The sequence below is a fragment of the Cygnus atratus genome, chromosome 13 (assembly GCF_013377495.2).
Source record: "Cygnus atratus isolate AKBS03 ecotype Queensland, Australia chromosome 13, CAtr_DNAZoo_HiC_assembly, whole genome shotgun sequence".
NCBI classification, from domain to species: domain Eukaryota; kingdom Metazoa; phylum Chordata; class Aves; order Anseriformes; family Anatidae; genus Cygnus; species Cygnus atratus.
Window position 1 is genome coordinate 11,264,021 of NC_066374.1, and position 15,890 is coordinate 11,279,910.

At 40.7% G+C, this 15,890-nt stretch overlaps 1 protein-coding gene across 4 annotated transcripts in view; it reads right to left on the reverse strand.

The window, feature by feature from the left end:
• The window catches only part of TAF1 (TATA-box binding protein associated factor 1), a 32,660-nt gene that overhangs the window by 12,816 nt on the left and 3,954 nt on the right, over positions 1–15,890 (reverse strand). For all 4 annotated transcript variants that reach the window (XM_035541372.2, XM_035541371.2, XM_035541369.2 and 1 more), the window contains exons 6-28: positions 14,570–14,788; positions 13,918–14,136; positions 13,533–13,734; positions 12,146–12,262; positions 11,737–11,904; positions 9,965–10,092; positions 9,714–9,821; positions 8,728–8,901; positions 8,451–8,624; positions 8,262–8,366; positions 6,897–7,097; positions 5,980–6,121; positions 5,334–5,464; positions 4,842–4,922; positions 4,427–4,576; positions 4,155–4,274; positions 3,804–3,979; positions 2,931–3,172; positions 1,830–2,037; positions 1,187–1,352; positions 806–1,017; positions 431–539; positions 142–240 (exon numbers count right to left, since the gene is read on the reverse strand). In XM_035541372.2, the coding sequence (XP_035397265.1) occupies positions 142–240; positions 431–539; positions 806–1,017; positions 1,187–1,352; positions 1,830–2,037; positions 2,931–3,172; positions 3,804–3,979; positions 4,155–4,274; positions 4,427–4,576; positions 4,842–4,922; positions 5,334–5,464; positions 5,980–6,121; positions 6,897–7,097; positions 8,262–8,366; positions 8,451–8,624; positions 8,728–8,901; positions 9,714–9,821; positions 9,965–10,092; positions 11,737–11,904; positions 12,146–12,262; positions 13,533–13,734; positions 13,918–14,136; positions 14,570–14,788 (3,651 nt within the window). The remainder of the gene's footprint in view (positions 1–141; positions 241–430; positions 540–805; positions 1,018–1,186; positions 1,353–1,829; positions 2,038–2,930; positions 3,173–3,803; positions 3,980–4,154; positions 4,275–4,426; positions 4,577–4,841; positions 4,923–5,333; positions 5,465–5,979; positions 6,122–6,896; positions 7,098–8,261; positions 8,367–8,450; positions 8,625–8,727; positions 8,902–9,713; positions 9,822–9,964; positions 10,093–11,736; positions 11,905–12,145; positions 12,263–13,532; positions 13,735–13,917; positions 14,137–14,569; positions 14,789–15,890) is intronic.

A 15,890-nucleotide genomic window follows, 5' to 3' on the forward strand; every position in this document is an offset into this window, starting at 1 on the left:
ATAAAAACATCAGGGAATACTCATTTAGACTCCCCATAGGAAGCACTCATCTGAGGAAAGGCTAACATAAGTTTGGTGTCATATAATCCATTTCAGCTGTGCTGCTTAAGGCAGATTTTTGGTCTTTTAGCTTAAACTCACATTAGGAAGATCCCTCATATCATTGATGATGCCCTCTAAGATGGATGACAGCGTCACCATGGGATCTGTTCGCCGTCGGTGGATGGATTTATGAGGACGCTGAAGAAATCAGAGACAGAACTGTTAGGGCAGCTCTAAACTGCAAAACATTAACATAAAGAAATCTTATGCAATTTAGTAGGTGTCTGTAGTTGCATGCTGAGGACACAAAGGAGTAGTAAAGGAACTGACCAGCTGGTACAAGCAGAAACAGATATGCTGCAATCAGCTCAGTAACACCTTCACTCACATTCAGATAGTCGCAGTGAACGGTTGTTCCTACTCGCCGCTTCTTCTTCGGAGGAAGCTGCTGTTTAGGAAACTTCAGAACCAGTGATTTCCTGCGAACCTCATCCGCGCTAGGTAAAAACAAAACAGCGTAAAACTTTCTCTAGTCCTGCTGTGAATCAAGCCCATGTGTCCCCCACTTAGTATTGGCCATGGTCCCATCTGCCATAACATCAAAGACAACCAAAATAACACCAAATCCATAACCAAAATCCCACCTGCTGCAACACCAAAAATACATTCAAAATACTGTGATTAATATACATGTGTATATTCTGCACTAAGCTCTAAATTGTTTTTTCTCACTACCTATCTGTACCTCTCTTTCTTCCCTTACCTCTCAATCAGTTGCTTTCCAAGGACAATTTTTGTTCCTTCTACTTTGATGAGTTCTTCATTATCATTGTGAATGACTGTTTTTTCCAGCTCTTCCTCCTGCTCTTCTGTCATTGCAACAGGATTAGAAGGTGGGGCATTTGTTTGGTAGTAAAGAGGGCAGAACTTATTAGTCCTCATATGGCCAATTGCACCACACGCTCCACATTTCAGCTACAAAGATATAGGAAAGATGACAGATCAGAATTCATTCACAGACTCCCAGTCTAGAGGCAGAGAGGATCATTAAAATCCCCTAGTCAGAACTTTTGCATATCACAGAGCAAAACACTTCTCCAATACCCAGGATTTGTTAGCATGCTTAACATATGGATACGCTTACTTTTAGGTCTGGACGCTCTTTCATTTTCTTGGGCTTCTTTTCTGGAGGGCCCTTCAGTTTCTCTTTTTCTTGGTTCCGTTTTAACCGTCTTAATTGTTCCTGGATCCTACGTCGCTCCTTCCGCATTTCCTCACGGTGCTGTTCATCAAATAGAGCAAACTTTCGTCTGAGGAAAAACAAAAACCAAAAATAAACAGAAGTTTTTCAATTGAGTTGATGATTTACCAGGTGTTTTCCTTTCACCCGGTACTGAATTTTCCTGGGACTTGAATCTCTATCACAAAACTCTGGAGGAGCCACGGTATCTAAGGTTAAGTTCTTTAGCTTCCAACATGATTCAAGTTGTTCAGAACTTCAATAAAACACAGTTTTCTAGCATAAACATACTACAAATAACATCAAGGTTATAAAATAAGCTACTCGTTTCGTCTATTCAATCTTTAACCAAAACTGCATGGCTTTAGATGCCACAGAAATAGAATGCCTAGTGCCACTCTGCACAGCGTTTTGAATTTCATATCTCAAAAGTGCAAACTCCAAGGACTTCAGACACAGAAGAACGTGCTTCTAAACCAGACTTCCAGTATTTTAAAACTTAGACATAGAAAAGTGAGGCAAGGAGAAAAAATCTTAGAGGTCTTACATGAACTCTTCATCCTTTGTAGTCCGTATTCGGCAGTAGGCATCAATAACAGAGGGCTTTCGAACTGTCTCACACCTCACATATTCCTTCCCATCCTCATCTCTAAACGTGCGATAGATTTTGAGGCGGCGGCCAGTGGCAGAGGAATTAAGGCTGGTTACAGAGGCAGTGTCATCATCTTTGTGAGAGTTTGCTGAAGCTCCTGAAGCTGATGTTAAAGAAGTGTTTTATTTGCTTTTAATTTCTTCCATGCTTTAGAAACACAATTGATTAAAGATGGTAGACAGTTCTAGCTTAAAAACTTCCAAGATACAAATTCAGGAAAACCTAAGGCAAGCCTATGTGTTTCAATCTTCCACAAATCACAATTTCCAATCTGGGTTCTCAATGGCAAGAATAACATTGACCCAGGTTCAGCAGAGCTCCACTTTGCTCTCACACATGCAAAGAAGGAACAGACATTATGAGCACCCTCACACAGATAGCTCACTCACAGGTCACTTCTACCTGCCAGCTAGGGACATGTCAAGTTGTCTCTCAGAATGCACTTACAATACACAAGTCTACAGCAGATCCAAGTCTGGCAGCTGCCCAACTACCTCATTAACCACCAACTAACAAATTACAAACTGCTACAGCACACAGTATTACAGACACTGCTATCAGCCTACGTACTGTGCCTATCTGCTTCACATATACAGCTGCATATACACAAGATCAATTAGAGTACCACAAACTGGTTGCAAGAACACTCTTCTGCTTGTGAACCCCTCTTGGGAAAATTACTTCAAAAATAAGTGTTGCGGGGGGGAGGAAACGAGGGGACACACACAACAACAGCAAGCAGAAGTAAATACCTAAAGAAATACCAGAGTGAGCCTATACTTTAAAATAACCAAAGTATCAGGCAAGGACAACACTTCAAATATATATTCAGACAGTAACTGCTCAGGAGAAGGAAAAAGACCTAGATATGCATGCCTGTACATTCACACTGTGAGGAATCCACGCCTTCCTCTGACAGGCAGAACCAGCACCCACTGCAGCCTGACAGTATTCTACACCCTTTTCAGACATATTCTGGTTGTTGCAGTTACTTACACAGCCCCTTTTTGTCTCTCCTGTCCTTTTTGCCCCTCTCTTTGTCATTCCCACTGTCTTCTCCCAAAAGCATCCTCTGCAATTCCTTTCGTTCCTGCTCTTCTCTTTCCCGAGAGAGCTGAGAACTAGTTTTCTTGTTCTGTAACATATTCTCAATATTCTTTCCCATCTCTTCAAAGTCACTGTCTTCAGCTGAGCTGCTGTCTGTGTCTGTTGAGAGGATCTCAGTGGATTCCAGAACCCTGGAACAGGAGGCACCTTGAAAGTCAGTTACTCCAGAAAAATCAGTGACACAAAGTAAAAGTGACACAAAGGTTTCAAAGTTAATGTTGCAAATCACTAATAAGCATAATATATTCCCCTCTCAGTCCTCTTGTAATTTCCATGTCCAAATGATCAATTGTTCCAACCCAATCTCTTTATCAAGAGTACTATATTCTCTCTCCAATCTTAACTTGCCAGAGCAAGGAATAATGCATGAATTGTCTGGCAGTTCTAAGGAATAGGACATAAAATTGGTAATTGTTACTCAATAGAGCTATGGCAAAAAAAAAAAGAAAAAAAAAGAAGTAAGGAAGAAAGAAAGGAAATTGATTGGTGAACTGATCTGTGGAACATCTCATGCTAATTTATGTGGCAGGCTGTGCAACTCATTCTACCTTCCCAAAAGGTCTGTAACAGCAAAACACTACAGCTAACTCTTAAGTTAACAGTAACAACCAAAGCCCTCTTTCTCTGTATTTTGTGAACCCAACCAGATGAATCAACATCTATACGACTACATATCAGAGAGCCCCAGGCATTCGTAGTTCTGGACTTTTAAGGTGGGGACAGGGTGGGGTTCAAGGCTGTAAACATCAGATAAGAACTTACTTATTTTGCAAATCAAAAATGCGCTGACACTCCTCTTTGTATCTCTCTTGATGTTCTGCTACAGAAAACCGAGATCCACGTGCAAATTTGCTCATAGGACCTTCCCCTGAACGAGCCTGCTCTGTAGACATTGTGCGTACCACATCAATCACTTCCCACCGGGACAGCTTCTTTATCTGTAAAGAGGAAGACACAACAGAAATGGCTTTAGAGGCATACATCTGAGGTAACTGACTGTGGATTTCAACTCCTTTCCACGTGAGTAGAAAAGTATATGTCCCTTCCACCATCTACTGCTGAATCCAGCAATGAAGAGAACTCTGTGTTTATTTACTACTGGGTCGTGCTCACCTCCTCTTCAGGCACTCCAAATTTACGCAGAAGCTGTTTAGCATTCTTCAGCGAAAGTCGACGCAGATCAGCATCTGTCCCCGTCACTGTCTTTTTCACTGGCTGGGGTTCCTTGTCATCCTGTTCAGAGAAAGGTACAGCCTATGAATGCCTTCACATAATAATCTTTCCTAAGATCATTTTCAGATATTTTCTCCTCCCAATACCCCATATTTATCTTGCACGACTTCCCACTTACTGCTTCTTGTCCAAGCCAACCTTGGGAACAATACCTTCTGCTGCGTTGGTTTGTTTGGAATCTTCACATAAGAAAATCCTTCACCACAGCCAGTAGGATCTGCTACACCAGTCACTTCCAGAAGACACTTGCCCTTCATAGCAGCAATGAAGGCTCGTGTGGTGTTCCACGGGGCTGTGCGCACCTGCCAGCAAGAAGAGAAACATGCTCTCACAATCCTACTACCACCAAGCATAATTCCTAATTTTTTACTTTGGATTCCTCCAATCATACTGAGAAGTTTTCAATTGATGTAAGGAGAGTGAATTCCATGCCTTCATCCTTCAGCTGCCACTTGATCTACCGAATCCTACATAAAATTTGTTCTTTATATTTAAAGACCTCATTTCTCTACTGCCATGCAGACTAATGTATGAGCACACATGCCGATTATATTGCTCTGACAGTACCTCATCATCAATCTTCATTTGGAAATCCTCTTCATTCTCTTCTTCTGGTGCAAAGAAGGATTTCTCCCCATAACCTGCATCCTACAGAAAAATATTAGAAAAAAAAAAAAAAAGAGAACCTGAAGTCTTAAAAAGGTTACTGGAGAAAGAAATTAATTACACTTCAAAAAACAAACCCATTTTTTTTCCCAATCCCATCACACATCGTTTACTTTCTGCTGTAGAGATAGAAACATAAGCCCATGCTCCCAACTTCTTTTTCCTACCTTTAAGCATAGCTAACACAACATCAAAATAATAGGCATAAAAACACAGCGGCTCTCTGAGAACTTTCTTTTTACGCAGCAGAAAATTTAGCAAGTTGCACAGTCGGATGGGGCCTAATTTGCCTACTGTATAGCAAAAATTAGCTTTAGGTAGGTGTTTCCTAGCAGCATCCTTCACAGAACTGCTTGTTAGTAACTTGCCTTATAGCCTACAAGGAATGTTTACCTTCAAGCGCTGCTCAGCTGCGATCATGCTGTAATAAGCACAGCACTGCTCTGGGGATACCATTGCTCTGATTTCTTCCTCTGTTGGCAGTCTGAAATCTGGCTTTAAAACCCACCAGTTTGAGTCCATCCCTGAAAAGATGCAGAGATCAAACAGAATAGTTTACTATAAGTGTTAAACGCCATCATAATCCTTACTGTATTTCAAGATTTGGTATCTCGTTGCAATGCTGGCAAAAGGAGCAAGTATGACAAATCTGTGACATTTAAACCACAAGAAGTGCTGGGTTTATTTGTTCTGCATCTGTCTAAATCAACACCCCCCTAACTCCGCAGCTGTTACCCCAAACTCTCATACATTCATGTTCATTCAACGCACACATCATTACCCAAGGGGTTATAAAAACTGTCCAAGCTGCAGTCATTTCTTACTATCAAGCACGCTTGTGCCAAAAGAAAGCGCACTTTTATAAACTGGAACAACAACAAAAAAAATCAGATTATATTTTAGATCTTCAAACAGGTATTTTCATAAATGGTTTATCATGACATGTTGCCCCCTCCTGCTTTGTTTGAAACTCCAAGATCAGCAAAGAATGGCTTGGCTGAGAAGCAATTAGCAACATCCACATGAAATCTTGAAATACCTGTGCGTTTGAAATCAGCACAAAGCTTTAGCCGCTTTCGGATACTGCTCTCCGAGTGTGAGGGAAAGGCTTTCTTGATATCCTCCATGCGAATTCTCCGAGGACGGTCTCTACTTTTCCAAAAGAGGCGATAAATAAAAACCTACAAAACAAAACGTAAGTCTGAAGAAAGAAGACAATAAAGCTGCAAAGACAATGCTGTTTCTACAGTGACTACTTCAGAATTCCTGCTTAAAACCCATTGTTTCCTATAAGTTTACCTAGTAAAGTTTTCCAAGCCACATATTTGTCTTGAAATTTTCCGTATTATCACATTAGGAATATTCATGCTTTGGCACAGAAACTTGAACTCTGAGAATGGCAGGGATTTTCCAGCTCCGCAAATACCTCCTGTGTTGTAATTTTTAATTAAATTAACTCTAAATGACCAGATTTTTTTTTTTCAGCATCTAAATTTGGGGATACTTATTTGGATGGTCACTGACGGTCTCAAAGCTTAACTGCCTGAAGATCCAGGAAATTAACAAAGGCTGACAAAGCAAGTTTAATTCTGTGCTGATAGTACTGCGATAATCTCTCATAATCGCCTCTTAGTAAAATCCATGTAATTGTCATTTTATACAGCATAACCATTTCAAAGTTTATTCTAATTTCTTCAGTTCCCTATACTTTGATATAATTTTATCAGCTTTTATCTTGGCTAATAAAAGGCCTCTACCACGTGTTTCACAGACACAAACAGAAGTATGCTATAAATTGTTAGTTAAAAGATAATGAAAATCCTCTGTATAGTTAACATCTCTCACCTCAGAAAAAAAGCAGCCATACCAGGCTGAGCTTCTGAAACAAAGGCTGTCCAAGTAAGGCCTATGCTATGGGCTTTCTTCAAAGACCCCCAAACTGTCCTTGTCACATACCTGCAGAAAATCTCTGATATGGGTGTTGGCTCGTTTAGAGTTTGGACCAGGTACTTCATAAAGTGGGCACTCCTGGCCAACTACAAAAATATCCACTAATTCTCGAACATAATAGCCTTGCCGTGTCCGGATAATCAGGAAATCTGTTTCAGGCATCTTATGTAGGTAGATAGGGGCCCGGAAAAGGTTGTTTTCAAATGCCTAACAAGAGAAACAAATCAAAGTTTGAAAGTCAGGTTTTGATCAAATTTTCTTTAATGCAGTCTATGAAAAAGATCTCAAAAACAAACACAATCGCTCTATTCATTTCAATGGTACGCCATCGTTTATAGCACAATATACAGAGATGTGCAGTCAGAACATTCCTTGCTTATTCAACAAATAACCAAAGATGAAGCAAGAGAGCATAATAAAACCTAGAACAAATGCAGAAAGAGCTTGAAGGGCTCTTTGGATTGACCTTTTAAAAAGGACAGAAAGAACACACATGCAGAAGAATGTTATAACCAAGGAATATATCCCAGGGCACACTCTCAACCTGGGAACAGGAGAAGGCAATACAACAGAAGCAAAACTGAAGAGTATGCTCAGAAACCAAGGTTGTAAGAACCTAACCAGAAAAGCAGAAAGCAGCAGATTTCTGCCTTTAAAGGTAAGAAAGCTTTAACAGGCACCAAGAAGGCACCAGACTGAGGCTTCAAGAAGTCCTCGTTTATCTGCAATGAAGTCCTCTTAGGCTTGAACAATTAACATTGTCAGTTCTGTGATGAATCTCTACCACCAACTTTCACATTACTCTTTTTTTCCTGTGGTACAGCGTGGACAGAATTATTCCTGCAGCAATAACAACTATTAACTTGATTAACACTGATTTATTTCCACATTTATCATGGATTTTGTAACCACACAGTCCTTACAACATTTTTATCTCCCCATCTCAACTGTATGCATTTCAACAACACAGAAAGGCCCGTAATAGCAGAATTCTCACCTGATCTGTATCCAACTGGCATCAAGTAGAAAATTAACAGTGCAGTTCTCAGAAAGAACACAAGGTTTTGCTTACACATCCTTGACCATGATAAACCCATGCTTTCTGTCCCCTCTAAGACTTACTTAACTGAGTTCCCTGACATTCAAACAGTTTTGGCCTTCTATTAAGACCTCTCTGACAACAGCATTTCTAATTCCATTATAGAGAAAAACAGGAAAGACTCATTTCTTGCAATTCCTATCATTCCTATAAAATTTTGAAAACCATACAACAGAAAGACAAAAAATAGAAGAGAAGAACTGCATTATTATCAGTAAACAAGCAGACTTAAACAGGAAATGAAATTCAATTGGCATGCCTGTATTTCTCACCTGCAGTAGCTGGCCTGGATGCAGAGAACCCAGGAATGGAGAAGTGTGACAATAAACAGTCTCTCCATATTTACAGTCTGGAGCTCCCGGATCTTTGCCAGGTTTCTGCAACATGCAGCGAAAGTGCATTTAGCGCTCAGTAAGAAGCAGAAGAAAATCAGTGTCCAACAGCAAAACTTACATACTTACCCTTTTGTAGTAATTTTTAATCTTTGTTGCCATGCCAACCTGCATCATTAAAGGAGCGTTTTCCTCGCTGTATTCAGCAAGGATAAGATCTCCATCCTTGCCAGTTAGGTCCTGTGGTGTGCGCATGAAGAACATTTCACCCCCGCCAGAAGCCTGACGCTCCTGCTCTCTCATCTATGCCAGTGAAAACACAGCATTAGGAAAACAGCACGTTCACTAGATCTGCTGTGCAAATGGAGCCACAGCAGACATCACATACAAAGAGCAATAATCGTACCTTAGCTTTCTTTTTTATATGCTTCAGCAGAGGTTGCACAGCATGGGGTCCTGGTTGGGACAGGGCACCAAAAGAGTATTTCTTCAGGGGAGGCCGATGAAATTGTCGGAGCTTCATAGGACCCATATGGGTGGGAAAGAACGGCTGGCGAAGTTCCACTGCTGGGATAGAGTGCTGACACAGGAACAAAGGAGATATTAAGAATGACACGTATCATCGCAAAACCAAGATCACCTTCCAAGCCTGTTGACCCTTGTAACAGAACCTAGCAATATTTGTAGGTCTGCTGGTAGTAACAGTAGTAATACTAGCGCACTCAAATTCACTTGAAATCACATTACCCTTTGACAGAAAGTGCTTAGGCCCATATATTCAACCTTTTCTTTCAGGGCAGAGACTATTTTCCTTTTACTGTTTTAAAGGGTACTCAGCGAGAGGATTGCAAACCATTATCTGTATCAGTGGCAAAGAAGCGCATTTGGAATTACATCCATTTTTTCCATTACAGAAGAGCCTCCCTGAATACCATAATTAAGGAGGAAAATATCATGACCTCTTCACCAAAGGCTAGTGAGCAGTAGCTGAAATTCATCATTATCGGAATTATTTTTATAATATCCAGATTAAAAAACACACTAGGAGAAGCACAGCTTCACTTTTTGACTATCTGCATCACTTTTCTCCCTCTCACCAAGGCTTCAGAAAGAATACTGCAGAAAGAAACACTAAACAGAAGTATGCTAAGTATGACAAAGCAAGATATAGCATATCTTACCTCAGTTTGATGGGGCAGTCCAGAAAAGTTTGAATTAACTCCTTTCTAAAAATTTTGATTAACATTAAAAAGTATCTCGCATGAACACTTAACTGACCCGCTGTAATCTAAAGCCTGTTTTTTCTACAAATCCTCAATCCCACTTTCAGCTAGAAACTTCCTTACCAAGACACTCCCTCTCTCACTCTGTATCCGGTAATACCGTGACTACCTGTATGATGTTGCCTCCAAAGGTTCCTCGAAGCCCCTGCTGTTTGGGGTAGTAAAACTCATCATTGGAGAGGTTCCAGGGATCCTTCACCTCTGGCTGAGACATGTTCTAATTCAATATTAAACAGAGAGAGAGAATCAAAAAAAAAAAAAAAAAACAAAAAAAAACCACAAACAGAACAACTCCAAAACAAAAAAACACACTCCTCCCAGGTCATTCCCAACCTGCAAAATGCTAAAGCTTATGCTGACCTGCTGTGGTTCTTCCTTGATGACACCAGTTTTTCCCAACAGGATTCGACTCTTCTTTAGAGAAGATTCTTTCTTGTTCTCCTTGGATGGAGAGTTCAAAGTCATTTCTTCCTTTTCATCAGGAATTTCTAAAAAGACAAGCAAACACACTGTAGGGCGCTCTTACTAGGGTTCTCTTTTCGGCACCACGACTTCATACTAAGCTGGAGCTTGGTCAAGGCCTGTCAGCCTTTTTGTTCAGTTTCTGGGGTGACTATCCTTCTCCTACACTCCTCCCCCTTTTCGTCCCTAGCCCCTGTTTCTACACTGTAAGAAACTGTCCTCATTGAGAGGAGGAACCTGCAATACAGCTGCAGAGAAATTTTTGTCAAATGAATGTTGTTTCAGAGAAGATCCACAGTTCCACTGTTCCAACAGATTGGGTGGGGGTAAAGGGTGGCTCTGGAGACGGCTTGGGGTATCCACTGCTCAACATTATTTACTAATAATCTAATCAAATACAAGAAAAAGTTTGTTCTGCCAAACCTATTCTATAGAGCTGAGAGTCAAGGGCAAAGGAGTACCAGTATTGTTCCCCAAATACAAGTACTAATAAACCTTTTCTTTCCCACATATATACAAGTTGAAAGTGAATCTGAATCCAAAGATAATATAGACCTGAATCCATACAGGATTCCTGAAAAATTCTAGCAAAATAGTATGAATTTAAAAGCTCTCAGTTTGTGAAAATTGGATTCTCTAATAAGATTTTCACATGAGAAGCAGGGGCTAGTGACACATGCTTGGTAAACACATCATCATCTTCATGCAGAGATCTCGTGTTACTCTATATAAAATTAGAACTCATCTTTGTCATCCATTTATATAAACATCTGCAACTTTGCTGTGTAATTCACACAGTGAAAAAAAATACCTTGAGGGGTGTTTTGTTGTTGGTTTTTTTTTCCTTAACCAAGCTCAAATTAAGAATGATTTTCAAGGTTGCTGGCTAATACCAAAACATTCCAATCAATACATACAGAAAATCTTGTCACTGTCCTGAATAAGGAAACGCAATCCAGACCATATAACAGTGTAGCAAGATAGGCCTATCCTCAGATTACGTAAGGCTCCTTAAAGATTCCTACACACAGAGATCTAAGAAAAAGTGATGGTTTTGAGAGTTGAAATCAGACAAAAATCTCTCTCCCCAACTTGTAGCAATGTAAGCATGGAATACATTCGAATCAAACTCCAGGAGTACTCAGTAAGTTTGTAGTAGTAGTGAAAACGCTGACAGGTATTACGCAAAATCCCCAGCTCCTCTGTGCCATTACTGTAGCCTGAAATACGATTAAGCAATTTGTTTCTTCAGGCTTTCATTACAACCCATACAGAGAATGGCACGGACTAGTTTGTGGTTTACTTCTCTCCCCTCCGTCTTCAAACCAACATGTCTGCAAGTAAAATTATGACAGTCACTTCTAAAACACACTGTGAGTCAGATTATTTACGTTAAAATTAAGTTTGAGAGCATCAATTTTTATTCTTCTGCTGCTGCTTTTAACTTTGGAGTTGAAAGTGTTTACCACACCATCAGAGTTATCAGTGTTGCCGCCTTCCACTTAGGCCTAGGATCACTTGCAAATTAATTTTCGAAAGTCGGGACAAATAGAGGCCATAAGCATCGACCAACACCATTTATTTCCATTACACTGTGACTATAAATCCTTGCTTCTGTTTCCACTTGCATTTTCCCATTTGAGTCAAATTTCTGGATGCCATAGACATACCTAGAATTATGTTTTCATCGTTTGGATCAAGTGTCAAGACAGGGGGATCCAAGTAGGTTTCCATTGCCTGATCATCCCAGATGATATTATCTTCCCAACGGCCATATACTAACTCTTCATTATCAATTGGGAAAATAGAGTACCAGGGCTTGTCTTCATCCAGGGAAACTGCAACAATCATAAGTCACAGTTTTAGACACTACAATATTTAGAGATTTTACTTCACTGAAACACAGAATCTCTAAGAATGAAATAGCAGGGCCTCTACCAAGTTTTAGAGCAAACATGCAACCCGTTTTATCTACAGCTTGTTACCAAAAAAGTACCCCACTATTACATGAAACACAGCTCTACAGAGAAGTATGTTACATGCACCTATTCATAGGGTGAAGATGAACATCTTCATTACCTTGCTGCTCAGGGGCCTGCTTCTCTTTGCCCTTTGCTATACCTAGAACTCCTGCTACGCTTGGTTTCTGTGCTAGTGGAATAGGTGGATTGAGCAAAGAGCCACTGCGGTTCAACCCTAGAGAAGAGGAAAACAAAAGTAACACTAGCTTGAATCAGAGCGTTAGAGGGGTGTCGCATCGCCTTAAATCAGAACTTAAGAGTTGCATGGAGAATGATTTCCCGTCTGAAACAGCATGGGCCTATGCATATCACAAAGAATATCATGTATCATTAGTATGGGTAAGACTAACAACCTACAAAAAGTTCACCCACAGCTTACTGCTGGACTCTGCAGACTCTTCAAAGTTACGTTCGGCTCGCTCTGCACATGCTGCATAACAATGCATGAAAGTGCATTTCTATGTGGTCCCTATAAAAGAGAGAGGCCTTGTGCTGACAGCTACCGCTAACAGAACACTTGGTCCGGCCTTCCTGTCTGATCTCAAACTGTCTTGGAAAAAAAGATGGCCAGGCAGACCTTAAAGAATTGTTCTGCGGAGTCTGCTTGCCCCCATCCTCCTCCCAGGGCAGACCAACTCACATATGTACACATCATGTATGTCACTTAAGTTTATGCTTATGGAAGGCATAATATACCAGATATGAATGGACGACCCGTGTTTAGCATGTACTGGAGCTTTTGAGGGGAGCCACACAGTGAACTCAGCCCTGGACAGGTCAGGCACAACTGTGCTAAAATGAAAACTGTAATAAAAAGCTATCTCCAGTACTCCTCCCCAGCTCCTCAGTGTTTTGTACCAATAACCAAACAGTAAAGGATTGATGTTAGCATGCATTAAAGATATGCGTGACATAAACCGATGTTCCCATTAGTCTTTCCTTGTAGAAGCAGGATAAGACACAAGAAACAAACAAAACCCATTCATTCTACACGAGCAATTTAAATTTGAAAAGCATCTGTATCTGAGAGAAGCCTGAGGGTTGTAAGAACTGAGACTTCCTACCTAGAAAAAAAACAAATACCATTATTAGTTCATGAAAAATTTAAAAAGACCTTTACACAAATCTTCGGATTAAGAAAAAAAAAAAGAAAAAGAGAAAATTCCACTGGCCTATGAAGAGCAAACATCCTAAGCATAGCATTGCTTGATACTAATTTAGGTGAATCTAGCATCTTGTATTCCAAATGGAGAGAAGAAAGCCAGAGTTGGTATTTTCTTTAACAGAAGGGACCTATGCTGTTTTTGGAAAAAAAGAGAGAGACCCAGAATTTTGAGCAGAGCTGTGCTTTTGTCAAAAATGTTTCCTGATAGAATTATATTCTGTACTTGAGAGGAAAGCATGCAACGAGACAGCTCAATTACAATTCATATCAGATCGTTTACCTTGTTGGGCATTGTATGCAGTGGCATTTCTAGTCATGCTTGATGGCAGCCAGCCTGCCAGACTTGCCCGCTGTGTTTTAGTTCCTTTGTGTTTGACATCTTCTCCATTCCAGATAACATCATCCTCCCACTGGAGCTGTGTCACCATAAGGAAGTGCTCATCAGCTAACAGATCATCCTTCTCATCCATCAACTCTCCATCCTGCAAGAAAAGAATACTTGAAGACCTGCATTGCCTTTATACTTTCAAGCTCAAGGAGAAAAAATAGAAGTCTCATATTGTATGCTGCACAGCCATCCACCAGCCCATCACCAAGCTCTGACCGCACAGCAGTCCTCAGAGCCACACACATCTCCCCTCCTTCCCTCACAGTTCCCTTCTTACCCTCTCATCTGCCTGTCCTTTAACCTCCTGCTCTGTCTTCTCTTTCAGCTTGAAACCATAATCAAATCCACTGCCATCCTCAGGGATTCCCAGCATGTCATACCAGAGCTGTGCGGGGCCATAGCGCCATTCTGCCACTTTAGGCTTCGTATCTGTCACTTTGTCTGTATCGCCAGTTGACTGGGAAAATTTTGATTCCACAGGTGCCATCATGGTGATCTGAAGCACAGCAAAGGAGAGAGCAGTTACACTGATGGTCTATCCAAGTATCAGTTACAGGTTTATCCTTCCAAGTTTCCCAGCTCATTCTCAGCAGAGAAAAGTATTTCTAAGAAGCGCTTTTCCATACTTACTAGCTGCCTTAAGAACGTTCTGCAATTAGACTTCCAAGAACACAGATTTCTTCTCGATACAAAGAGGATAAGCTCTCCTATTGATCCTTTACCATGGACGCGGCCTTCTCAGTAAGAAGCAATCACCTGAAGTCACTGACTAGTATCTGGAGAGGAGCTTCTGCATAGCTGGAATACAAGCCAACCCTGTCCTCCAGTTTTATTTCGGAGGAAAAGCTCTTTACACTAGAAGTTGCTGTCCAATCCACTACTACCCCCAGTGCTAGCTGGCGACCCTCCCTAAGTCTCAGATATCCCACCTCATCATCTGAAAGGCACTGCTCAGGAGGGGGAGGAGCAGCAAACTCATATTCCCAGGGAGATTTTCCTTCCATTCCACTCTCAACTACAACTTCACCCTCCTGTATCTGCACTTCTTGTGCCAACTCCCGATGCTTCTTCTTGCGCTTCCTTCGGGCGCTACGCCAAACCGATGGAACATTCTTTCCAGGGCCAAAGAGACGGAGGAAACGCAGCACCTAGAATAGGAAAAAAACACAAGGGGTTCAGAGGAAAAAAAAACAACGCAACAGTGTGGAATGTTTGTCTTTCTTTCCCCCACCTGAAAAAGCAATAATGAAGGAAAGCACTCAAATTCAGAAGCCTGGCCTGTTCTACAGTTCCAGCTCCTACTGCAATCAACTTGTCATACTTGAAAATAAGTTTCTGATCCATCTCTTTGACATTAGGAACAATTACTTTTGAAAATGAAGGTAATTTCAGACACAAAGGAACTTAACACAGTGAAGAAAGATTGCCTTTACATATTGGACGTGTGGTAAGGTACCACCTGGAAATCACAATTTTCATCTTGAACAATCACAACCTTCAGAAAGACATATGGAGATTGAAGAAGGCATGATAAAATGATGAGCAAAACAGATAAAGCTAGCAGGCAGTTACATAAAGCAGAGATTTCTTAAGCAACCAGGTACAAACAGATATGCCAGAAAAAATGCATTTATTTTTATTTCCACCACAATGCAGCTTCCCTGTATGCATACGGGAACCTCCATAAACCGCACTAATGATAATGAAAAACTCTTTTTTTTCCTTTTATGATTATGACTGCTGGGTTTTAAGCACCATTAATTTTTTCTTCAGAGCACTCTTGTAAAGAGGGAAAGCATTATTACCAAATCAACTGACAGATTTAGGAAACGTGAATTAGAACCAAAGATTTGTAAAAACACATCCTATTAATTATGTTTCTATGACCGCTCCGTCCATCTCTGCCCACATCTTTGTTACCTGTCTTCCCAAGACTCCCCCAGATTACTTCTTTACCCTCTGGCCAGTTTCAAGGAGCCAAGGGCTAACATCTCAGAGACAGGTAAGCTGCTAACAGCTCAATGAAAAAGTGTGCTTCTCCATCCACGTGCTCTTTTAAGTTGTTTCATCAAGAAAAACAGTGCTACGTTAACACACACCTTCTCATACATCAACCGATCCTCACAAACAAATGTATAGGATTTCAAGCTTTGCTAGTCCTAGTAGTGATCAAGAATTAATTACGAAAATTTTGCAACACTTACATGCCCCAACTGGGCATGTTCAACATTGAATCAGTCCCTGACATTA